Consider the following 23880-nt stretch of genomic DNA (forward strand, 5'->3'; position numbering starts at 1 on the left):
GTGAGGGGCGCGGCAGGAGTATCGAAAAGCAGCGCCTTTTGAGCCGCAGGAAGGGGGGAGTTTCTGCAACTCTGCCATGCACAACGGTCGGCCTTGCCCTGCTTTGTCCAATCCCAATCCCCTCTCGTTCGCCCGCCCGCAGATATCGTCTCCATAGTCAGATCACCAATTGAACATCATTTTTGGATTATTCTCTGTCGTGTCAATTCGGCCAATTCCACTCATACAGTCCAGATCATACAGATTGCACGATCATATCCTCGATTATATGGAGACTGGTTAGAAAGCAGCAAGTTCAAGCAGCATATACAGCGAGACCCATACTCAAAGCCCCATACCCATCACGCGCATCGAGGACCTCCGCATCGAGATAGAGAGAGAGGGAGAGCTCGGATCGTATTGCTGTCCTTTCGCTCAGACTCACTCTCATCGCTGCTGTCTCCCTGTATCGTACAGTCGCAGTGGCAGTAACCTTGTTCTTCATCTCCGGAATCTGGTCAAGGCTACTGCAGACCACTGAATTCGGCAACGTCAATTGTGCCCAAAGTGGACTTTTCGCACTCGCTGTCCCATCGCGAGATCTGGGCTGTTCAGTGCCTTTGCCTTGCCTGCACTTGTTACAGTACATACATTAGTCGTCCGCGATCGTGTCCTGCTCCACTTGGGACCTGGCCCAAAGACTCTTCTGGGCTTGGGATAGACAGGACAGCGAAGACGAGAAAGCGACGCTTTTCCTGTTAGTTGCAGGTTGGTTGTTGGCTGTACCAGACTTTTTTGGTCCTTCCCTTGTACGACAGACAGATTGCTGCAGGCCACAAATGCGCCCGATATTACCGCGTACGCACCACACAATATAAGAAACCCCAGGGAGACACAAAAGATCTACAATACCCACGGCTGTTGAACCAAAGAACGCCTGTCTATTGCCCCTCTCCCTGCTTATTCTCAGCCCACTTGGCCTGAGACAATCGTTACCTAGATCGAAACCGTTTCGTTCTTTCACCCAACAACACAACACATACATACCCAAATTTATATATCATCGAGAAGCAAAAATGGGTTTCTTCGACGGTTGGGACGGCGGCTCCGTCGTTTCGCGCAAGACATCGCATCACAGCAAGAAGTCGTCATCACACAAGTCCAAGAAGTCGCGCTCACACTCGCCCGTGCGCCATCGACACTCCACCTCCACCCTCGAAGGCCTCCTCGGCGGCGGCAGCCCCTCGCACAAGCACAGCAGCAGCTCGCGGGGGTCCTTCTTCAACCTGGGGAACAGCAGCTCCAAGAGTTTCTTTGGGGGTCTTGGGAGTAAGTCCAATAACAATAACTCCAGTCGTTCGTTCGTGAAACCCAATAATTTGCTAACGTGAGACTTCCCCGGTACACAGGCCGTTCGTCTTCGTACTACAAGCGCCAGCCCCGCTCCAGCTTCGTCCAGCGCATGTACAAGAAGCTCAAGCGACTCTTGCGCGACCTAGTCTACTACGCCAAGCGCCACCCCATGAAGGTGTTCATGCTGGTAATCATGCCGCTGATCACCGGTGGGGCCCTGACGGCGCTCCTTTCCCGGTTCGGCCTGCAACTGCCGCCGGGAATCGAGCGCATGCTCGGGATCGCCGCCAAGACCGCCTCCGGCGACAGCTTCGGGCTCATGGGCGAGGCCGTCCGCATGGCCGGAGGCATGGGCGGTGGCAGCAGCAGCAAGAATGTTCATATCGACCGTGGCTATGACGGCGACATGCGGTGGGAGCGGACGACCTACCAAGACGATGGGTGGGGCCAAGGCTGGGGCGGTGGTGGCTGGGGAGGTGGTTTGGTGAGCGGGTTCTCCAAGATGTTTGCGTGATTGGCGGGAGCGGTTTTTCAAAATTTGGCGCTGCGAGGATTGGTGTGCATTTCTCTTTTTCTCCTTCGTCTGGCGTCCCAGGTTATTGGATATGGGGAGGGTAAAAGGCTGCCGAATGTCTCATTTTGTCGTGCTTGAGAACATGGATTGCACTACACAGATACCACTGATTTCAACACGCAAGCATAATATGATCAAAACACAACATACCTTGACACTGACTGAATTACCACTCTGCACGACGTATCACCAAGTATCGAGACGATAGTAGCCATCGCCTGACGGAATCATAGTGTGCAGCTTGATTGGGAAAACTGCACCATTGAGAAATAATAAGTCTATGAATGATGGCGGGTATTACAACAACGACACAAGGTAAGAACTTTGCAGCGCCCGAATATCTGTCATTGCTGTGATATCTGCTTATTTGCCTTTGCGCTTTTTTCCACTGGTGCCACTGGCTGATTTCCGTTTGACGGGCGATTGCTTGGATGAAGATGTCTTGCTCCTGGTACGTGGGCCAGTCTCAGGAGATGGGGAACCCTCGAGCACAATAATCTCCTCGGGCGGAGTTCGATTGCGCGATATGTGCACTCCATTTCCTGTTTCATCGCTCGTGGTACTGTCGCCAGACTCTTCACTGCTTTGTGCCCGAGGAATGGATCTCGCCGAAGAAGCAGCCCGGCGAGATGGATCTGAGGATCCAGACATATTCCGCCTGGGGCCTGCAACATTATGGCCGGACGGCACACGGGAGCCAGAAGTCTGATACTTGAAAGGATCGGGGGTTCCGCGACCAGATGACGATCGTGATGCCACCTGCTGCAAAGATGATGTTGATGAACGATGCTGTGAGCGCGAAGCGTTAGGCGGAGCGAAATACCCCACAGGTGGGCCAGGCCGGCTTCGTGCGCTGACTAAAGCTGATGAGTCTTCTGATGCCGACATCCCACTGCGCCTGCGCGGAGCCTCCATAGCCGAAGGGTCGAACTGAGACAGAGGAACCGCGATACGCTCTGGCTTCTGCTTGCGCTTTGCGCCCCTTTCAGCCTTTTCGGCTTCCGCTTCCAACCGCTTTCGTCTTCGTTCCAAAGCTGCGAGCTCTTTCTTGTTAAGTTTGACGTCTTGCTTGCCCTTTGCCTGCGCTTTACGTATCCTGGCAAGTGCAGCTTCGACCAGCTCATCCTCCAGCTCCCTTGCAGCAACGTCCTCGTCCTCCTCCGAATCTACCTCAGTCGAACCATCCTCCTCGTCATCATCCGAAGCGTGATAAGCATAACCACCGCGAGACCTTCCTCCACGGGTCAGTTCTGTACCCGTGAACTGAAGTGGGTCACTAATAAACCGTCTATTGCCCGAAGCCAAACCAACGCCTTGAGTATCCGTATCATCGCTGTCCAATTCTTGAACTCTCTCACCTTGGGACCAAAAGCCTTGGTCCCCTTTTTTGAGGCGCCTCCCGTCCTCGCCCGCGCCGTGATGGTCTTCCCCATTGGGGCGCATGTTTGGGAGCTCGCGGCCGACCACCTAGACCGCCTCCCCGGAAAAAGCCTCATCGATGGGCTTATCCATAAAAGCAGCGTGGCCAATAATGACGACGCCGCTGGCACCAAGCAGCCAGAGCAGGGTGCTGAAAGTAGGAGCAATGAGACCAAGGATGGCAACAGTGATCAGCAGAGCAGTGTAGCACTGCGAGGATGTAGCGCGGAAAGTTCCAATAACGAGGTCCTCTCCGTTCATTTTGCCAAGAAGCCACAAGCCGGGGCGAAAAGCAGGACAATATCAAAGAGCAAGAGCGGGCTGGTAACCAAAGCGTAGATGCTCAGGATGAAGAAGCAGGCAGCATAGTTGCTCGAGAAATGGCCCAGGTTGTAGTTGACACGCGATTGCATCTCAGAGAAGTTCTCAGGCTTGGACAGGCGCTTGAAGTCGCAGAACTCGCCGACAGGGCGGAGGTTGGAGAATCGGCTTGACAGTGACGTATTGCGGAAGCCGGCGAAGCGGTCCGAAATGTTCAGACGCGACGTGAGCACGTCAAGAGGGATCTGAATACGAGACGCCATTGTGTCGTGTTGGGAATGGTTGACGACGATATTCGCGATAGGTAGTGTGATTTACGTGTCGATGAAAGATTGCGTGCGGTAGAATGCCTAACATCGATGTCTTAGCAACAGCGGGTACATATTTGTAGAGAAAGTGTGGATTCAGTCAAGGTTGCCTATGAAACAAGCCCGAGATCTCGCAAAAAACTTATATGTACGCGGTTGTTTGGATGGAAGGGCAGATGAACCAAGTTGAGGCCAACTTCTGGTTTTTTGGGCCAAGTGGTCAGATTGATAAGGGGGAAGGCAGTGTAGGGGCTAAGGTGGAGGATTACGTACTCTGAAGGCGGCGGCGTTTTTTCCTCAATTGAAGTGGCTTGGATTGACTCGTTGCTGGTGCAGGAGGGATGCGTGTATCAAAGAAAGGTATGTTTCTTCGTGTTGTTCGGATCAGGGGTTGATGAATTGGTAGAGTTCCTGGCGTGACGACGATATTTTTTTTCCGGGGTTCGGATACGCAGATCTGGTCGGTGCACTCTTTCACAAACCGTGATTGCCGTTTTTGGGATGGGAGATCCAGCTAAAACCAGGGGGGATGTTGGTGCACTGGCGTCGAATGTATCAGCCTGGAATCTTGGGTGGTGATTGCCCACTAAACCCGCCAAAGCGCTCTAAGTTTAGCCTGCAGAACCAAATTCTCCCTGGCAAAGCTGACAACTATTAATTGAACGGCAGATTGTGGCTGCCAGTTCCAATTGCAATCTCAGCCCAGACGAGAGAGGTCCAGACTCCAGACCAGACTCCAGTTCGCCGAACCGGATCTGGGTTGTGGGCGTTGGGGCGTGATGACGTCCCCAATCCGAGTAGACGTACCCGCACGTCCGGCTGTGTTGTGTCGTTCTCTTCCAGCAACCTCCTCTTCCCCCAACTCACACAAAGTTGCGGAAGATTTGGTATGGTGAAGAGAGAAAAGAGTAGTAGGAAGAAAGAAGAAGGGGAAGAGAAGGAGAAAGCCGAAGACTGAAATACCAGGAAAACCCGATACCTTTCTCAGTGCTCAATCGGATAGCTCCAGCAAGCCCGGGCTGGCAGGCTGCAGGTTCCAGCTTGTTTTCCATCTAGCGGTGGCCCGGCCATACAACCTAGAAGGAAAGAAAGAAAAAAGCTGTCAATCCTCCCCACACTTGACTTCATGCCCGCCAGTCAAGCAAGCTTGGGCCAGTCATTCCATTACCTTCGTCGTTGCACATGCAGCTCTGCAGGCTGTATTCCTGCCCGACTATCCGTACTTCGCTATGGAGGACGCCGCCTCACTCACTGGGCACCTACTTACTCTGGTCATTAGGTTCAATGATATATGGTTATACAGTGTGTAGGTTAGTTCATCCTCTACAGAGAGTCTGGACTCGGTAGCAGGGCGACACATCCTCCACCATCAACGACCTCCTTCCCTGCAGCTGCCATCAATTACGCAGCTCTTCGAGTATTCCGTCGATGCACTTCCAAGTATTCTAGTAGACAACAAGAAGAAAAGCCTGACCGCCCAACCTGCTTACTGGACGACTGCGGTCTGTTGCTAGCGGCCTCTGTGCTGGAAGAGCCGATTGGTCTAGCCGATTCAGTAGCCATCCCACGCCATACCATCGTCACAACGCAATGGGGGGATGGGGGATTCGCCGATCCAAGTAAGCCGCACGCTACAGTTCGGAGTTTCTCCATGCAAAGCTCATAGGCATTCTCACTACCTTCTTTCTTCTTCCTCCTTCCTTTGACCCACGGCACTCGTATTACCGAATAAACAAACCCCTCTGGATCCGACCTAAATGTTGCCAACGTGGCCAGCAGATACGGGGTCCTCTTTCTAACGCCGATGCCGATCTTGATTCTCCCCCGCTCCCTGCCTGAAAGCTTGGGCTTGGATCATCCGGCAACCAGGGCCAGGGACAATCCACAACTACAGCTTCTACGATGATTCCAAAACCCGTCTTTGTCCACAATATAGGTTAACTCTTACTGATACCTAATTGCTCTATTATGCAAAGTGGTGTGGACGAGCAAGACTGGTGACTTATCCAAACTTTGTTTGGCAGTTATAAATCTATAGTTGTTAGCTGACCGAGATGCATATTTTGACACACTCCATCATGCAGTAAAGTACGTGGGCTCCTATGTTGGACAGATATTGTTAGAATGACACCCAAGGCCCTCATGCAGCTATTTTCCATATTTTTTGATGAGAGCAGCCAGCACGTTTCAAGTCATGGTGTGTGCGCGCGCGTGTGCGTGTACGCTACTACAAACCAATATATCTCTCAGGCAGCAAAGCCAGACGATACATCTGGACAACTCGCCTAGCTGACGAGGTTCTTCATGAAGCGTGGGCGATAGCTAGCATCGTCACATGAGCCATCCTGGATACCATCCTGGATACCATCCTGGATACCATCCTCCCCTCAGTCGTGCCACGCCACACAAAGGAGCCTGTACGGGAATTGGCAGTATGTATGACAAGTAAGCCCCACCCGAATAGAGTCGACGTGGTGAATGATATGAAGTTCTAACCAGGGTAGCCATTAGGAAGTCAATGATAGCTTGCAATGATCGATATTTTTGTTCTGTTTGAACATGTAGGTAGCAGATACATTAATATTCGGATCATGTGATACAAGGTAACACGACAACCCAACCCAACTATGATTTTTCAGATACACTTGGGTATTGCTCAAACAACAGCCCCGGGTTCTGATTGTGGGTCACCGGAGACTCTTCGTTTCAGTTCCTCATTGTAGTATAAACTGAGTTGGTGCAGGAGGAAACGCAACGGCTAGCGTCCGCGGCATCCGCCGTCCCACCGGACCTCGAGTCCTATGTAGTAGCAGCAGGCTCCTGCTTGTGCTCATCGGAGACTGCGCGTGCCAATCTCGGGCCGTCCCTGGAATGCACAGGATCTTGTAAGGCCGAGCCGACATGATGAGGTCGCTCGGGTCGCGCTTGCTGGTACGGGGGTCGCAGTCGACCACGCCGTGCGGCTCGAGACGGAAGCTGCTCAGGGTCCGCATCAGGATCAGGTACAGTTGCCGCTGTGCGAGCATGTGGGCCGAACACATCCGGTACCCGAGGCCGAAAGTGTAGAGCGTCGCATCCGGCTGCTCGAGCCAGCGCTCCGGGCGGAACACTTCGGGGTCATGCCAAAGATCACGGTCTGCGGTACGGGGCTGGTTAGCAACAGAAAGGGGAGAGAGAACTTCGCTGGTTCTTCATCACATGGAATGTAGGTGGGATAGTTAAGATACTTACGATAATTGCAGGCCCATGCGTTCATGTAGAATGTGGTCCCTTTCGGGATCACAACTCCTTCGTAGTTAATATCTCTGATGGATTCGCGGGGCAGAACAAGAGGTATGATGGTGAAGTACCGCAGGGCCTCCTTGGCCAAGGCCACGATGTACATGCACCTCTGATCGTCGCCGGCATCGCACAGCGGATCTGGGCTGTTGCCGGGGCTGACCTCTTGGAACTTGCAGATCTCCTCGAAGGCCCTCTCTTGGATGTCGGGCCGCTGGGCCAGGAAGCCTAGGCTGAACCCGACCGTGTTGGAGACGGTCTCGAACCCGCCCGAGATCATGGAAAGGCTGATGGAGTTGAGCTCGGTCTCGTTCAGCTTATCCTCCTTGAAGGTGATGACGCTGGCTTGGATGCAGGGCTCGTTGGTGCCCCGGGCGATCTTGTCGCGCAGCTCGTCGTCGAACTGCTTCATGAACCGGGCGCGGCGGGCCTTCATCTGGCGGGCCTTGGCGGACTGGCTATTAAAGGGTTTGAGCCGCAGGAGCGGGATGTAGTCCTGCAGGTTGCTCTGCGTGGAGCGGAACCTGTTCATCTCCTCCTCGACCTCGACAATCTCCTTGAACAAGTCGTCCTCGTGCGAACGCATACGAATACCCCAGTTGATAGTACAAGCAAGAGACATAGCCAGTCGTTGGACCATGGGGAGCGGGTCGATGGCGGCTGTGCCCCCCTTGCCATAAGAAAAGAGGTCCTTGACAAAGTCCTTCGTCTCCAGGTCCAAGTAGGGGATATAAGATTGGATGGCGGGCCGGTTCAGTGCCATGGCTGCGCCCTTCTTCCGGCGCTTCAGTGATTCATCGTAAGGCGAGGTCCCGATAGTGAATCCACTAATACCCGAAGCAACCTATAGACTTATATAAGATTCATTCGATCGGTCTGCCTTGCACGCACAACTTACCTTGTGGAACGTATAAGTCTGGGGCCGGGAGCTCAAGGCCTGCGAGTTCGTGATCCAGAGAGCTTTGACGGCGGCAGGGCTATTGGCAACCACGACGGGAATGTCGCCCATCTGGACCTGGTAGACATCGCCATATGTCTCGGCCCAGTCGCGGTACTTCTGCGCGGCGTCGACTCTCACTTCGCGAAGGTTTCCTATAATTGGCCATCCATTCGGACCCTTCAGTCCAGGGATCCGTCTTCTGCTGCGGACAATTTCGTTTGCGAAAATATAGACGACTAGGAGAGCTAGCACATGTAGCAATACATGGTGCCCAAGATATGTAAAGATGCCGAACCACTGGCCAAGAAAGGAGAATTCGGAAGACATGGTTATTTTGTATCAAGCTTCTACCGCATCCTCCCAAGAAACTTGTATGGCAATATGGCAACAGCAGCGACAAGAGGTGCGGCCTTCTGTGTTTCGGTACTTGCGCATGGAGGGGTTGGGGCATCCTCACGTAAAGCCGACGATGATCGTCGAAGCGTGGGGGAGAGCGCTTCCGGCCGCTTCCCCGGATCTCCGCACTGTAAATTGTCATGTCGCATATCGGTACAACCAGGCGGCAGTGAAAAGCAATAGGCAATTCCGCATCAGGGCACGAAAGGAACTACCTCTTTTGGCCGATCACAGAAACGCAACCCCACTGAAGCCAGTTTACACGTGGCGATAGAGTTATATCATAGAGACGATATGATAGAGACGATATGCGGGAACAAAGCAGTATTATATCCATAGGAATTGCCGTCCTCGCCGCATTGCAGTAGTAGGTATGTATAATCATTAATTCGTGGCCCAGGGTACCTTCATGTATCACCTCGGCTATCTATCGTAAATCGGATCGGCACAGGTTTTGCAAATGGCATAATTTCCTTGGGTAAGTTGAAGGGGGCTGGAGCCGCCTTTTCTGATCTGTCGCTTCTGTCGTTACCACGGAAAACTGCAGGACGGTATGCAGGACTTGGTTGGATTATGATCCTCTGCATGGCGAGCGGCGCTTCCCGCATCACGTGCGTCTACTCTGATCCGTACTGGGATGACTGGCTAACCTCTCCTTATCCTGCCTATATGCCGCGCCTATGTGCATCGAGGTCTGCCCAAAATGATCGGCCACCGCAGGTTCATTGGTCCTGTGGGCTTGCTTCGAGATTTTATCCACCAGGTCTGGCTCCTCGTCGAGGGGGATCCGGTGACCTAGAAACGTCCTGCTCACGCAATGGGGGCCACATAGGGTTAGGCCCTTTGGGATACAGTTAGCTGCCGTCGATGCAAACTAGGGTAGTAAAAAGCTAGAACTGTAGAGGCTGTTATTGTATATATGCGTGGGTGTGGCTAACCCAGTGTGAGGCTACAGCCGCGGTATAGTGACCTCGGGCCGGGTCTGTATTCTGTACGGCTGATCCAGCTGGAACGGCCGAGCCTGGCAGTTTTGCCTTATTGGCTGAAACAAAATGCATCAGTAGGGCTGCTCGAAGCTCAAGCTGGCTGCCCAGGAATGGAGGAACACCATCATAGATTGATCGGGGGCGTGGCTCTCGCCAGCAACCCCCTTCAAAGCTTCGAGGCTGTCCATTGCCCATGTATCAGTGTATTGACGCATTCGCTTAGCATATAAAGACTTCTTATGTATGCTCTTCGCCATCAGTAGCCAAAAAGCATCCATCTTGCTGGCTATTGCGCTTTCATATAGAGCTGGGTGACGTCAAGATCAAGAGCGTACGACGGTTTCAACACGGGGGCGTGTAGAGTCTAGACACAGTAGTGGAAGGTTAATTAAATGGATAGTAGACGCACACAACGAGTGCCCTAACAAAAAAAAAGCAATTCCCAGTGAGCCAAAGTTGCTGTGAGCACTCCTTCAACGCCGCCATTCAGAGGCATATCGACATTGGTAAACTTACATGGTTTGGGTGGGATGATGAAAAAGGTTGGAATGTGTTACGTCTAGAGGGACTATGCAGTGATGAGTTGGCGTGACGGATATCAACATGAACGGGTCATCACATGGAATTATAAAGCTGTAAACCAAACCAATCAAGCTTCTGTAGTGGTGACCAGGAGCAACCCCCCAACCCCGTATTCTGCCATTTTGGCATGCATTCTCCTTTTGAGGCCATACGAATCTCGTAAGTAAGTATGTAATGGTAAGCAATCTGCAGCATTTTTTGATGCAAGGGTTCGATATCAATGTCAATGGGTGGTAGATTCCGTGGGGTGTCAAGGGTGTAAGTGAGATGGGATAGGGGCTCCCTTGTTAGTGTTTTAGTGTTAAAGACGCGGTCGGGGCGGCGCGCCCAACCTAGACTCCAGTGAATAATAAGACCCTGCCAGCGACCCACCTTCTATACCTAAAGAAAGTAAGGAACACATTGCAATTGTTCGAGAGCAATCTCGATAGCGAGACGAAACATCGCCGGGATAAGAGAGAGCACGCAAAAAAAGAGGTCCCTGAGAAGACTCCTTCTTTTCTGAACCCCAACAGACCTGTGGAAGTTGAATTGCCCACGTTGCGACTTTTGTTTTGTCGCAGTGGTCCCGCCACAGCTGGTCTGGCATTTTACCGAATTTCTATTCAACTGCCTTGCCTCGAATTCGTCCTCCTGTACACACCACATTGTTCGCACCCACATGGTATGCGACGATGAAGTTCTCAACCCTTTCCCTAGGCTTTTTAGCCCTCCTGACACCCTTGACTGCTGCTTGGTCCAAAGAAGGTATGATGATCCTACCATTGCCAGCGTAGCTGCTCTCGTCCTCGCAGTCACTCACATGCAATTTCTAGACCAGGAGATCTTCCGTATTCGCGATGAGGTCGCCCTGCACGAAGGCCCCGACGTCTCCTTCTACGACGTGCTTGGCGTCGCCGCCTCCGCCTCCCACGATGAAATCAGCCGCGCCTATCGCAAAAGAACCCAGGCTCTTCACCCGGATAAGGTGAAGCGACAGCTCATGGCCGAGAAAACCACAAAGTCCAAGGACAAGTCTAAGGATACGAAGGATAAGAAGAAGTCTGCCGTCAAGCCCCCGTCGCAATCGGAAATCAAGGCTGCCATCAAGGCTGCCGACGAGAAGCAGGCCCGGCTTGGTGTTATCGCCGGTATCCTGCGTGGTTCTAGCAGAGCTCGCTACGACCACTTCATGTCTAATGGCTTCCCTACGTGGAAGGGCACCGGATACTACTACAACCGCTACAGACCCGGCCTGGGTACTGTGCTGGTTGGATGCTTCCTTGCAGGTGGAGGTCTTTTCCACTACGTCGCCCTGTACATGAGCTGGAGACGGCAGCGCGAGTTCGTCGATCGCTACATCAAGTATGCGCGGAACGCCGCATGGGGCGAGAATGTGGCCATCCCTGGCGTAGATGCAGGGGCTCCTAGCATGGGCACCGCCACTCCTCCGGCAATCGAGGACGAACAGGCACCCATGATGGCCATGAACCGCAAGCAGCGCCGCATGCAAGAACGTGACTCGAAACGCGAAAACTCCAAGGAGAACCGCCGAATGGGCCGTGGCCGAGCTGGAAAGCCAGCCAGCGGCAGCGCAACCCCTGTTCCTCAGACTCAAGCCGGCAATGGATCTGGTCCCACTGGTGCGAAGAAGCGGGTTGTAGCCGAGAACGGCAAGGTTCTCGTCGTCGACTCTCTTGGTGATGTCTATCTGGAGCAGCAGGACGAGGAAGGAAACATGCACGAGTTCTTGCTTGACGTAGGTTTGTCGACTCTAATTTTACCTGACTACACACTGACTAGTTCGCCAGCCCAACGAGCTGCCTAAGCCATCCATTCGCGATACCGCCGTCTTCCAACTTCCCATCTGGGCTTACTCGGCAACCGTTGGCCGCGCTCTTGGTTCGAAGCAAGACGCTTTCGAAGAGCAGGATCTTGCCGAGGAAGTCGCTCAGCAGCTTGTCGAAGACGACTCCTCTTCTGACGCCCCACAGCGTACCCCCAGCAGCGACTCGGCTGAGGACTACGAGATGGTGGACACCAGCAAGAGCGTCGAGGATCTTGCTAAGAAGGCCACCGGCAGCCAAAGCCAGAGCAGCAAGGCGAAGAAGAGAAACAGCAAGAAGAGGTAGACGGGGTCTTGTGCATTTCCAACTGCATGACCAGGTCGAACGACTCTAAACGCTTGCCAGCAAAGCCAGGATAACGGAAAAGCACGATCGATACCTAACTTACTTATATTCATATGTGGGTTGGACTAGGGGAAAACGGAAACAAACCAAAATAGAGCTGAAATATCCATTGACAGGAGTGTTCGCATTAAGAAGCGGTCTACCACGTAACCGTACTATGGAACTAAGACGCCTATAGGCCTCGATAGTGTTGGGTGTAGATCATGTATGGACTCCACAATGCATACTTGAACGTTTCCTCTAAGAAATGCCATAGACGCCGACTATGCTCCAATATGCACAAGCGTGACTCCTGTTATGAGTGAGTGAGGTCTCCAGCGACTGTGCATTTGCCAGCACATGTCAACATACAAGGACCTGGTCGAAGGCTAAATAGCGATAGCGCTTACCTGGCATTCGCCCATAACACTGTCCCGCCGGCTTGGCAAGTCCTGAAACGTCTACAAAGCAAACGAAGACCGAATAAACCACATGAGACAGGACGAACTGCATCAGCGGACAACTCACTGTCACTTTCCACTGGAGATGCATGGCGCAGCGTGACCATTCCCTAACAGGCATTGGGCTCCAAGCGGTGCAGTTACCTAATACCCAACCGGCGGGGAAGTGAGTGCTGTCCGGCTGGGATCAGGCATGGATGCTGGCGCGCAGTCTGTTTTACCCCTCCATCGAAATCGCCCATCCCACCATCCCACCTTTCCGGGAATGAATTGGTTCATTCGATGCCATCATTCCAAGGCGTTCCGTCATTAAACCCAAATATCCCAACCTGCTTTCCACCTCTACAGGTTCTCCTGGCCCCTTCCGTCTTGTTTGCTTGAACTATCGCCCGTCTCTCTGTCACTTCCCGTTTCGCTGGTTGCGATTGACAACCTTGGAACCTTGCAATACCTCAGAAGAAGACTGAATAAAAAAAGCAAGCCAAAGCATCTGTCACCAGCGCACTCCCCGTTCATCTTACATTTGTTTGGATCAGGCATCACGCGCCAAATCCACCCCTCGATCTTCTTTGTCACCCCTCCTCTCGAAGAGCGGGCACTCGTCGGGCATGCTCATGCCCTTATTCGATACTACTACTATCCAGATACCCACTGCTCTTCCTTGCTTCGAACTGTTCCTCAAGGCATAAAGACTTACCACCTGCCTCGCTTTGTTGTTCTTTTCCTCGTCACACACCCGAGGCTTCAGTTACGTTCCGCTCTGAGACATTGCCCAGTACATAGCATAGTCAATATAAAACAAAATTGATACAGCTTTTCACTTACCAACGAGCCAAACCCACGACATTTCACTGCCGCCATCCGCTCGCATCGCTATCTGATCTCTCCTATCTCTCTCCTCGGCCCCTTTCCCCGAATCAAACAAACCGGATACAGGTCTTACAGGTTCTGCAACGGTACGAAGTTGGCGGGCAGTGACAGACCCTACACACACAAACTCGATCGATTAGGTGAGTGTTGGCTGTGTACTACTGGGCCCTATCTAACACAGTTGCGTCTCGCCACAGATGACCATGGACGACTACTCCAACATGCGGGCCAACGAAGAGCTGGCTGCCCTCTTTTCGCGGAACCTGACGTTCCAGCCTCAGCCTCAGCAGCCTGTCCAGCAGTCTCAACCGGTTACAGAGTCAAAGCCGGAGCCCGCCGAGGAGCAGCCGATCATCTACTCGATAACCCAACACTACACCCACTCCGCCCACGTTACGCGGGACCCGGAACCGGAGCCGATCGTGGAGCCCCGGAGACCCTCCTCGGAGCCCCCACAAACGCAACAGCCCTCGGCCGAGCTGATCCTCCACAACTACGGCATTGATCACAGACTGCTGTCCGCCTCGCAGATGGAGCTCTTCAAGACGGCAGACGACGACCAGAAGCTACGGTTGATCGAGCTGTGGCGCATCTGCCCCCCTTCCAACCCGCAAGAGAACCCCGCCGTCACGCTGTCCAGCACCACGGTCCAGCAGGAAGAGATGCTCGCGCAGCTGCGCTACGAGCGGCAGTTGACTGAGGACAGCGTCATGAGCCTGGACGGCACGCCTCTGACCCCCACGCAGACGGGCGACGGCGCGTGGGTCGCCATGTCCTCGGACATGGAGCCGTACATGACGTCGGGCTACGAGGTGCTGGCGCGCCGGGAGTACGAGGAGTCGGCCAAGAGAGCATACGAGGAGTCCATGATGGGGCCCAAGGTGGTGTACAACCACTTCGGCACAGCCGCCGGCCGGCAGCAAAACTACCGCCCCGCTACGGACCCGGTTTACAGCACCAACAACAACAACAGCTGGGCGAGCAGGCAAGCCATGGAGAACCAATACGGCGCGTTTCAGATGGACAACGAAATGGAGCTATAGCGGAGAGGATAAATGGACGGTTATGTCATGTCAGATAATCAGACAGCGCGAGTCAGGTACAGTACATAGCCATACTTAGCTGGGATTGGGGCGATTAGGTGTGCGTTCAGCATCGGTATGGTCATGGTTTTTGGCAAGTTAGGAGCCCTGGTAACATATGTCGGAGCGATGGTTTAGGGATCACTTTGGACTGCGAATGGATTGGGTGTTGTTTCTTTTTTTGGCGGAGGCAGGAGAAGGCTGGGGCTTTTCATAGGCTGTACCACCCACATCTCCCCCTTCTCTCTCTTATCTCTCTGTCTCTCTGTCTCTCTTCTCTCCTCATAAGATCTTGTCTTGTGTGTTCAAGGCTAACAGCAATTCCTGCAGTTACTTGGTCGGTAGGTCAAGCCAGGTACGTATTAACCAGTTCGCATCCTCACCCAGTTTTCTTATAAACCCCTTTGTCTCCCTATCCCTTCCATTGCCCGTATCTTGTTGACTTACCCTCCGGCTCTGTTGGTGACACTGCGAAACTGTGATTATTTTTGAGGGGACGACTCCTTGATTAGGCTCTAGTTTGGTAAGACGATCACATTTGAACAATCTATGCTCTGTCGTGACTTTCGGAGTATCCATATCTAGGGGGTTAGAGCATCAATATATATTCTTTGCTATAAATTCATCGTGTCGGTGCAGTGAGCTTCTTAATTTTGTTTTGCCTACTTCTGGAGTGAACGTAATCACTTGACAGATGAGCTGCCGATGCTGCATACGTCAAGGCATGTGGTTCATTGGATTTGATGCTCATATTCTAAAGACAGGAGTACACCACCGCCAGCTGTTAAGTAGCACACTCGGAATCACAGGGAACTTCCCCTTTTTCTATGCTATAGTCATATAGGGAGACTTAGGTGTAAACAGCACCAAGTCCAAGTAACCAAGTAAGACCATCATCGCCCAAAGACCATTTTACTTCCTAAGATCTACGGAACACCGTGTCGACAGTCCGCTTATGAACGGGTTGTCCACGTGTAGGGCTCGCCCAACAACACAAAGTCAGAATATAGATGTACATCCACACAAATTTCTCTACAACGAGCCCGGAGCTTCAAACATGGGATACATAACAATAAACGGCAGGTAGGTACGGTACTCTGTCAAGAATACTCCAGGCCGTCGCTTACCTGCATTCCGGCTATAGCCCGCCACGAATTACCCGCTGCAGGGCCGGCATCTGCCAAGCCTCGAGCACTAAAGGACCAGCGGTTAGCGGCTATCCCAGCTCGTATAAGCAGCGGGCCTTGGGGGATATAAAGACTGTCCCTCGGTACTGCAGTGGCCTATTGACGATATTGGGACACCGGAGCGTCTGCAGGCGCCTGCCCCTTCACACATTGGGTAAGATGATGGTGGGGTGGCGTCTCTCGGGTGCTTCACTGCTAGGGGGTTACGAAATCCGGGGAAGCAATCCATTCCTCCAGCCAGTCCCCTGGAGTGCTTCCCTCCCGCTCGTGGGTAACGGATCCGGGTAGTGAAGGCGGCTTGCATGCATGCATGAAAGAATGCGGAGGCGTCCATTGCAGCAGACGATGCGACGTAGCATAGAATCCGGGGACCGGCGTCTCTTCCTGGAGTTTCTTATATAATACTATATCGTTGCGGCCAGGTTCGTCTACAAGCCTTAGAAGGCAAGCCCATCTCCTCCCGATCCCTTCTGCCTCTACTTACAGACAGCCGTAGTCATGTTTGGGAATTCTCTGCTACTTTCAGCACTCGTGGTGTTCGGGAGTGCCACAGGTACTTTCGCCATCCCAACTGGCAGCGCCGAATATAAGGCAGACAGTCCATGTACAGAACCGGTGGTGAGAAAGGAATGGTGAGTACCTGGGTTACTTAACCCTTTGGTTTGAGCAACTTTGCCCAGTTGACTGACATGTGCTTACACTTATCCAGGAGGGCTATGGCACCAGAGCAGCAGCAATCCTACATCGATGCCGTCAAGTGCATGCAGTCCACGTCTGGCAAGACGGCTGAACTCTACGCAGGCGTCAGGTCGCTCTATGATGACTTCCAGGCCTTGCATATCTCGCAAACCGACAACATACATTGGGTTGTAAGTTATTTTACCCCGCTCTTTTTAACCAGCGTGCGCTCTGTTGCCCGTTGTTGACCTGCGAGCGTTTTGATGACGCGACTCTGACCTGACCTGGGAGGGGGTCAAATCCAGGGGTTCTTCTTGCCATGGCACCGCTATTTCCTCTGGTTGTACGAGCGAGAGCTGAAGACCGCCTGCAAGTATGCAGGTGGCATACCGTGAGTACACCATGAAACAAAAGGATACCACGATGATTGAAGGCATGCTAAGACATTTCACTCAGGTATTGGAGTAAGCTTCCCTGGGTCCCGCAGTTGGACTGGATAGGAGAGATTCCTCGGTCATCTAACGAACCCATTCTACACAGACTGGACCCTGGACGCAGACACCAATGCGGCATTCATCGGTTCTCCTATATTTGATGCAACCCACGGCTTCGGAGGTAGGGGTTTTTCACTGTCGTCGACCTGACACTCAGCATTACCGCCAATTCAACATAGAGCAAGTAGTCGAACAAACTGACAAATCCACGCCTATACACAGGAAACGGCGGATACGTCCGAGACACCGGCCCCGACCGCCTAGCCTCGTCCTCGTCCTCCGCCGCCTCCAAGTTGTCGCACATCGCCATGGCCAGCGACGACCCCAGCGCCACGGGCGGCGGCTGCGTCACCGACGGGCCCTTCGCCGACTACCAGGTCAGCATGGGCCCCGGCAACAGCACGGCCTACAGCCCGCACTGCCTCGCGCGGGACATCAACCCGTCCTTCGTGCGCCAGATGCTCGGCCGGGCCGAGAGCGCGCAGGTGCTGGCCCAGCCCGACTTCTGGCACTTTACGCGCCGCATCGAGGGCGCGACGCTGGGCAACAGCTGCCACTCGGCAGGGCACGGCGGCGTCGGGGGACGGGCTGGGGAGGTGAGTCTTACTATCTATCTCCTGGCGATTTTTCTTGCTCGCTTCTCCTCCCTTTATCCCAAAGAACTGCAGCGCTATTCGGAGCCCCCCCCCTCCCCGGGCTCCGAACCAAGCAGCTACACAACAACAAACTCATAAGGCATATATTACTGGGCTAATCTAGTGTTCATCCTTGCGGAATACAGATGTCGAACCCCTATTCCAGCCCCGGGGAACCGATCTTCTATCTACACCACGGGGTCCTTGATAAGCTCTGGAATGAATGGCAACGTAAAGGTGAGTAGGCTAGGAACTTGCCCTTATCTCTCTTCCCGACAAGTAATAACCGTGGCTAATGCATTGCTGGCGAAACCAAGACTGGCACGCCAGGAAGGCGGACATCGGAGGTCCGGACACGCAGTTCGCGTACCCGTACAACTACTTCGGCGCCAGTCCTGCGTACAAGAACGTCACGCTGGACTTCGAGATGAATCTGGGCGAGATTGGTGGCATGAAGAAGATCAATCAGGCTATGGATACCGTGGGTGGGGAGTTCTGTTACACGTATGAGTAAGTGACCTGATGATGAGAATCAGAGGCCCGAGGCCCGGTTCTAGAACCTGTGGGAGACTCAAAAGTAGTCCGACCAAAACGCTATAACTGATTATGTTCACTCTCTTCTGGGCATAAATCCGCGTTCGCTCATCCCTGACTGTTTGTTCGTTGCCATGCATGAAGTTTGACATTGTTCCGGCGGTGACTGGCAAGGTCAAGGTTTGGTAGGCCTTATTGGACGAACACATCTTAGCCAACTTTTTCTATATTAAAACAAATGAAACGATGCCGGTCGCACTGAAATCATCAACATTGAGTGTAGTAGAAGACTTGACAGACATTACGGGTAAAAAGAAAACTCCCACACCCGCTACTATAAAAGGAAATAGGTAGAGGCAGCAAAAGAACATTGTCAAGGTCCGCCTGGGGCTCGAACCCAGAATCTCCTGATCACTATTAATCGTAGTCAGACGCCTTACCATTGGGCCAACGGACCGATATTAATAAGACGACTTATTAAACAATAACACTATGCAAAACTTTTCCGCCCCACTGAAATACTCATTCCCCCGCCAAGCTTGGCCAATCACCTATCACGTTCCAAGAGGCTTGGTACCTACATTAGGCAAATATACTTAGGTAGGTAGGTACCTGCTTATACCGGCTCCCGACCCGATGGTAGGCGTCGGTCACTCGGCCCCTTGCGCATGACGTTGGTTTCGTTTATCCTCGGATACCAGCCTCAGGAACCCCAGAAACCATTACGTTCTAGAACGCCGCGGGATTGGTTGCTGTGTTCTACAGAACGGCTAGGCCGCGCTCTCGTGATTGAAACAAGTTGGAAGAGTGAGTCTTATGCTTCAATTCCGGGATCTTGGTCCGTCCTCCAGGAACAGTGACCATAATGGGTCATGGGTGTTGTTGGTGGAAGAATCGCTCGTCCGGGGAAGTCCTGGCAGGATCGCCTAGTCACGACTCGCACCACGTTTCTGGTGCTGGTGCCGGTGCTGGTCCTATGGGAGACCTCGCTACATCCAAGCAATCAAAACAAATCACCGACCAAATACTTTACGGGGTCGCTCGTTTCTTTGGATTATTTCTTCTATTTCATTATTGCCCATTATAATAATAATAATGAAGATACTGGTGTGACGCTCCATTGTCGGCTTTGCTCTCATAGGTACTCCGTCCGTTATCTTCCACCACCTGCGTCTTGACAACAAGACAAGACAGTAATTCAGGCTGTTCCAGACCACCAACCACGTCGTACCCAATGGGCGGTTGCTGAAAGTCACCTCTCTATCTATCAATCACAAGAATAATATAAAAGTCCTGAAAGGAAAGCAGGCAAAGACAGAGAACAATTCAGACTTGTCTTCTTGTCTTCTCTGGGGCACACACAAAGCCCAACCATCAAAGAAGACGAGACTTTAGCACGGGGAAAAACCAATGCGATGTCTCGCCGGCTTCCAAGTGAAGAAGCTATAAGGGCACACAACAAGAACTACGAGAAATGATACTGGCAAACCACAACTGCCCTATTACTCCCTCTGCTACACAAGCACATACACATATCACCATCATCAACCCAGCGCCAAATACGAACAAACAAACAAGCCTACAAGCTGCATCCCCCAGGAAAAGAAGGAGAGCCCAGGCCGGCTCCTCTTCCTCCCCGCTCCTCCCCTCCTTCCTGCTGCAACCCGCCACCACCGCCATGGCCACCACCAAGACCACCACCCTCACCATAACCTCCTCTACGGCGATCCCCTCGCCGCCGCCGCGGGGCGCCCTGAGACGCCCCGGCAGCGGTAGTGGCGACAGCATCTCCTCATCCTCGGCCGCCGCCAACAAGAAGAGCGCCTCCTTCCGGCCCGACCTGGCCCGGGACCTGCAGACGGGCGAGATCGTGCCGCCCAGAGCGCCGACGGCGCCACCGGCGCCGAGTACCGCGCCTGGTTCCGGCAGCGGCGGCAGCTGGAGCAGCGGCGGCAGTCGGTCCGCGACCAGGCGGAACGAGACTTCGACTTGGCGATGAAGCGGTTGATTTTTGATGTTGCCCGATACGAGTACTAACACTCATCCGTCGCCCAGTACCAGAGACATGATGCTGGCCGTTTTGAGTCGCGTGAGTGTGTATATATGTGTATAGATAAGGTCGTCGGTCACTGATGTCATCGCACAATTTGGGGGCGGATGGGCCTAGAGGATGCAAAGTGTTTCGTCTTGGTGAGTTTGTCACAGTAGGGCTTTGTATACAATAACACATAACTCGTTCAAGTCGACATATCGTCCAATATAATAAAATACCCACCTAATATCGATGTTGCCCATACCTTGTTTCATATTCAACAGCCAGTCAACAGCCAGTCAACAGCCAGTCATCGGTAAGCAGGAGGCTTCATATAGAATAACTTGAACAAACGTGCTTCTATCGTTGCTTGTAATCATAAACGTCTATCTGCTATTCTGCTTCGTATGCCTTCGTCCCTTACGTCCTGCATGTCGTGTGGAGGGGTATTGTAACCTATGCTATCCCAAACAAGTCCCAACGCCAATTAACTCCGTGCCCGAAAAGCTGAGTAGTTCGAGCTCTTTGCTGTACCATCTAGACCACGTATACAACCTCCACCGTTGTCTATACATCTACCTACACAAACATGGTCTTGATTTGGTGTATGGCCGGTGGAAGAGAGGGGACCAGCCACCAAACTCATAGTACATCAAATTACATTTCCTGCCATGCCCATGAAGAGGGCATGCACAGCGAGACTCAGGGTCCAGAACCCAACCTTTTTCAGCCGCCTCACGCGGCTCTGCTGATCTTCCACGTCGTGCGCGAAAGCTGAATACACCTCTGCTGATACATCGTTCATCAGGCCGCAGTCGAACACTGTCCATGATCCGTCGAAGTCGGTGGACCGTTTGACAATGCGGCATCCGATGGGGATGTAGGCTCTCTTGGCATTGATGTATGCGACAATTGGTCGGACGAGCGCTTGGTTGACATATGACAAGTGCGAGGTGAATACCGGCACAGTTGCTTTGACGTCGTTAAGATGGATACGGAGGTCCATCACCAGATACCGGGGTGGTCCGCTCGCAGGAGTCAAGATGGACATTGCTGAAGGTTCTTCGGATGCTGGGATTGACGGTATGGCTTCCGGGTTAGCCTCATCCGGAACATTAGACGCTTCTGACACCGAAGGATCCTGGATGATCTCATCTTCCTTGTTACGGCGCGTATTGCTATCGAGAAGATGCAGGTAGCGGTTCGACGTGACAGCTTCTTCGAGGCGGTCGTAGAACTCGGTCACCACTTTGGTAAGGCTTTCGTCATCGTCTGCAGGGAACATCACGTCGGCAACTATGTCCACGTTGCCTTCATAGATCCAGCCAAATGGACCTTCATCCCCTCTGTTTAAATGATCAATCTTCAGCCCGTCGATCCGGAGGCGACTGTATTTCTTCCATGCCTCTGGTTCACCCAAGTCGGATGCGATCGTTTCTTGGCCAGCGGCAACTCCGTGTACTTGGCGCGGGTGGATCGTGAAGAGCGACCCATCGTAAGAGCCAGACATGTGGGTTGCCGATAGCAAGTCGTAGAACAGATACCGTTTCCTCAATTGGGGAGCTCACCAGAGTAGATGCTCACCGAATAAGGTCGAAACCCGCCTGGCTGGTGGACGGTAACAAGCAGATCCTCCAATCTGAAAAAGTCGATCTCAAAGTCACCAGGCTGATGTTCATGCCTGTATGATAGGGGTCAATATTCGCCGAAGACCAGTGTACGTGCGTTCTATCGACAACGCCACGAACCCCTTTGACTTCGACATCTTTCAATAGGCCTTTCCCGTTCCACCATTTGACGAAAGACAGGGTGACGTTGACAGTGTTTATAGTGATGTCAAACTGGGTATAATTGCCGTCATCTTCCTCGAGAACGACTTTGCCGCGCTCGGCAGCGACTGCGGCAGCGCTTGCCGAGGACCCTTTGCTGACCGTGGATTTGATCTGGCCAGGTCGGCGCGAGACAAAAACATTCCTGAATGAGATAACGCCATCCTTCCACCTGGGGACGATGGCGTTTTCGAAGACGACGTTTACCCCGGCGGACTGGGTGAGGTAGTCGCCGATCTTCTTTGCAAGAGTTTCTGCTAGGTATCAGCGCTATCCGACTTCGCTGGGGGAGAAAAGCTTACCTTGCGCAAAGACAGTATTGATAGAGAATATGATGAGCGAGACGAAGGTTGTCGTCCCAAGTAGAATCCATACGAGGTGCCCAAAGAGGAAGAAAGACAGGAATGCCCCCCACTCATCTGTATTCCACGGTCTCATGCTCCTAATAGAGGCCCACTTGAGGCGAACCTTCATCCTCTGCCAGAAGCCATTTGCGGCCGTCAGGAGCTCTTCCCGCGTCGGTCGATGTGGGAGATGTGGCAGGTGAGGGAGATGGAAGTAGCCTGAATAGCTGTGATTTGCGGGAGCAGTCTGGTTGATTTTCGTGTCAGGTTTTGGTGTTGCGACAGGCTCGGGAGCTCCGGCTTTCTTCTGTGGTGTTGCGGATCTACTCGAATCTGCACTCGACTTTGTTGATTTGCGGCGATACGGAAGAGGCTTTCCTCGGGCATTATGCACTCCCCTCGAGAACGTCGTGCGAGCGAGCCTCGCAATGTGTGCATTATGGCCAATGCCACCGATCATAGCTGTCTCGGCCGCTGCTGTGCAAGATGCTACGGCATTGCCCGTAGAGGAGGTCGGGCTGCATCCAACGAGCAAGAGACCGCTCGAGGTAAAATTGCAGCGCGCATTGTAGCTGTATGTTTTCGAGAACCGGGAAGCAAAGTCCCAAGGGCTCCGGTGGCACGGTTGGGTGTGGGCCACCGTTGTTGCGAAGGAGGAGTTGGACTGGCCAAAACGTGCTCTACTTGCTGGAAACTGCCTGGGGGATACTTTGGAAGTGAAGAAGTCCAGCGACTCGTAGAGCGATCGCAGGCTTGGCGCCCAAAGAGCGATGTCCTAGCTGTGGATGACATTGCTGGCGATCATGGTGGGTGTCGTCACAGACTGACAAGACACAACCAAGTGAAATAGACAAGCCTTCAGCCGGCGACCAAGACGTATGGGAGGAAAAGACCCCTTAACTTGAGAGTCACGTTATTGTTGATGTTGATATCAGACAACTAGCGTCGAGGGCATGTTGAAACATGGGCGAAGCATGAACATGTGCAAAGCAAGCAAGAGTAGCAAAATCTCGTCATTGGCCTTGATGATGCACTACCTGGATTGGGAGAAATTGCATGCTCTCCCCAGCTTAATGCTCGCTCGCTCTTTCTCCAGTGGGCTTGGAGCCTTCGAGGGCCAATCAAAGCCAAACCGAACCCCTGCTAGATTGGAGATCAATTATCATCCAAGCTCCGAAGCTCCACTGAAGACGAGCGCCACTAGAAGCGGGATCCCTTTATCGATAAAATATGTTTGCTCTGCAATCCCCCACCTGCCGTGCTTTTTTTTGCCCAAAAATTTCCAGAGCGAAAAAGGGCCCGCAATGGATACCAGTGGCATTACTACATTTACGTCCTATATACAGCCAGCACAGCAGCTTGAGGTCACAAGACAACCGTGACACTTCTTCCGCCAACCCGAAGTTGATACACTTGACTCCATTCATTCCGAAAACATTCTCTTCGT

The 23880-nt window shown here is 52.9% G+C and overlaps 9 protein-coding genes across 9 annotated transcripts; 5 read left to right on the plus strand and 4 right to left on the minus strand.

The window, feature by feature from the left end:
• Positions 1-1055: 1055 nt before the first annotated feature.
• On the plus strand, positions 1056-1846 carry PG994_012073 (uncharacterized protein; the record flags this gene model as incomplete). Its single annotated transcript, XM_066863482.1, has 2 exons — positions 1056-1308; positions 1389-1846. The coding sequence occupies 2 exons, from the start codon at positions 1056-1058 to the stop codon at positions 1844-1846; spliced, it is 711 nt and encodes a 236-aa protein (XP_066712592.1).
• Positions 1847-2269: 423 nt separating this feature from the next.
• On the minus strand, positions 2270-3349 carry PG994_012074 (uncharacterized protein; the record flags this gene model as incomplete). Its single annotated transcript, XM_066863483.1, has 1 exon — positions 2270-3349. One exon carries the CDS (start codon positions 3347-3349, stop codon positions 2270-2272), a length of 1080 nt encoding a protein of 359 aa, XP_066712593.1.
• Positions 3350-3373: 24 nt separating this feature from the next.
• PG994_012075 (prenylated Rab acceptor 1) lies at positions 3374-3909 on the minus strand (the record flags this gene model as incomplete). Its single annotated transcript, XM_066863484.1, has 2 exons — positions 3374-3535; positions 3625-3909. The coding sequence occupies 2 exons, from the start codon at positions 3907-3909 to the stop codon at positions 3374-3376; spliced, it is 447 nt and encodes a 148-aa protein (XP_066712594.1).
• Positions 3910-6668: 2759 nt separating this feature from the next.
• On the minus strand, positions 6669-8500 carry PG994_012076 (cytochrome P450; the record flags this gene model as incomplete). The annotated part of the gene is made up of 3 exons (XM_066863485.1): positions 6669-7090; positions 7186-8077; positions 8132-8500. The coding sequence occupies 3 exons, from the start codon at positions 8498-8500 to the stop codon at positions 6669-6671; spliced, it is 1683 nt and encodes a 560-aa protein (XP_066712595.1).
• Positions 8501-10811: 2311 nt separating this feature from the next.
• On the plus strand, positions 10812-12248 carry PG994_012077 (DnaJ domain-containing protein; the record flags this gene model as incomplete). Its single annotated transcript, XM_066863486.1, has 3 exons — positions 10812-10884; positions 10932-11879; positions 11920-12248. The coding sequence occupies 3 exons, from the start codon at positions 10812-10814 to the stop codon at positions 12246-12248; spliced, it is 1350 nt and encodes a 449-aa protein (XP_066712596.1).
• A 1573-nt stretch (positions 12249-13821) lies between these two features.
• On the plus strand, positions 13822-14661 carry PG994_012078 (uncharacterized protein; the record flags this gene model as incomplete). Its single annotated transcript, XM_066863487.1, has 1 exon — positions 13822-14661. The coding sequence occupies one exon, from the start codon at positions 13822-13824 to the stop codon at positions 14659-14661; it is 840 nt and encodes a 279-aa protein (XP_066712597.1).
• Positions 14662-16385: 1724 nt separating this feature from the next.
• PG994_012079 (uncharacterized protein) lies at positions 16386-18208 on the plus strand (the record flags this gene model as incomplete). The annotated part of the gene is made up of 8 exons (XM_066863488.1): positions 16386-16519; positions 16597-16756; positions 16916-16956; positions 17022-17029; positions 17124-17180; positions 17282-17655; positions 17841-17931; positions 18012-18208. The coding sequence occupies 8 exons, from the start codon at positions 16386-16388 to the stop codon at positions 18206-18208; spliced, it is 1062 nt and encodes a 353-aa protein (XP_066712598.1).
• Positions 18209-19906: 1698 nt separating this feature from the next.
• Positions 19907-20227, plus strand: PG994_012080 (uncharacterized protein; the record flags this gene model as incomplete). Its single annotated transcript, XM_066863489.1, has 1 exon — positions 19907-20227. One exon carries the CDS (start codon positions 19907-19909, stop codon positions 20225-20227), a length of 321 nt encoding a protein of 106 aa, XP_066712599.1.
• Positions 20228-20912: 685 nt separating this feature from the next.
• PG994_012081 (uncharacterized protein) lies at positions 20913-23225 on the minus strand (the record flags this gene model as incomplete). The annotated part of the gene is made up of 4 exons (XM_066863490.1): positions 20913-21606; positions 21845-22343; positions 22392-22922; positions 23024-23225. The coding sequence occupies 4 exons, from the start codon at positions 23223-23225 to the stop codon at positions 20913-20915; spliced, it is 1926 nt and encodes a 641-aa protein (XP_066712600.1).
• Between the last annotated feature and the right edge of the window lie 655 nt (positions 23226-23880).

Source organism: Apiospora phragmitis, assembly GCF_038363925.1.
Source record: "Apiospora phragmitis strain CBS 135458 chromosome Unknown utg000010l:1.0-9815664.0:1.0-9183399.0, whole genome shotgun sequence".
Lineage (NCBI taxonomy): Eukaryota > Fungi > Ascomycota > Sordariomycetes > Amphisphaeriales > Apiosporaceae > Apiospora > Apiospora phragmitis.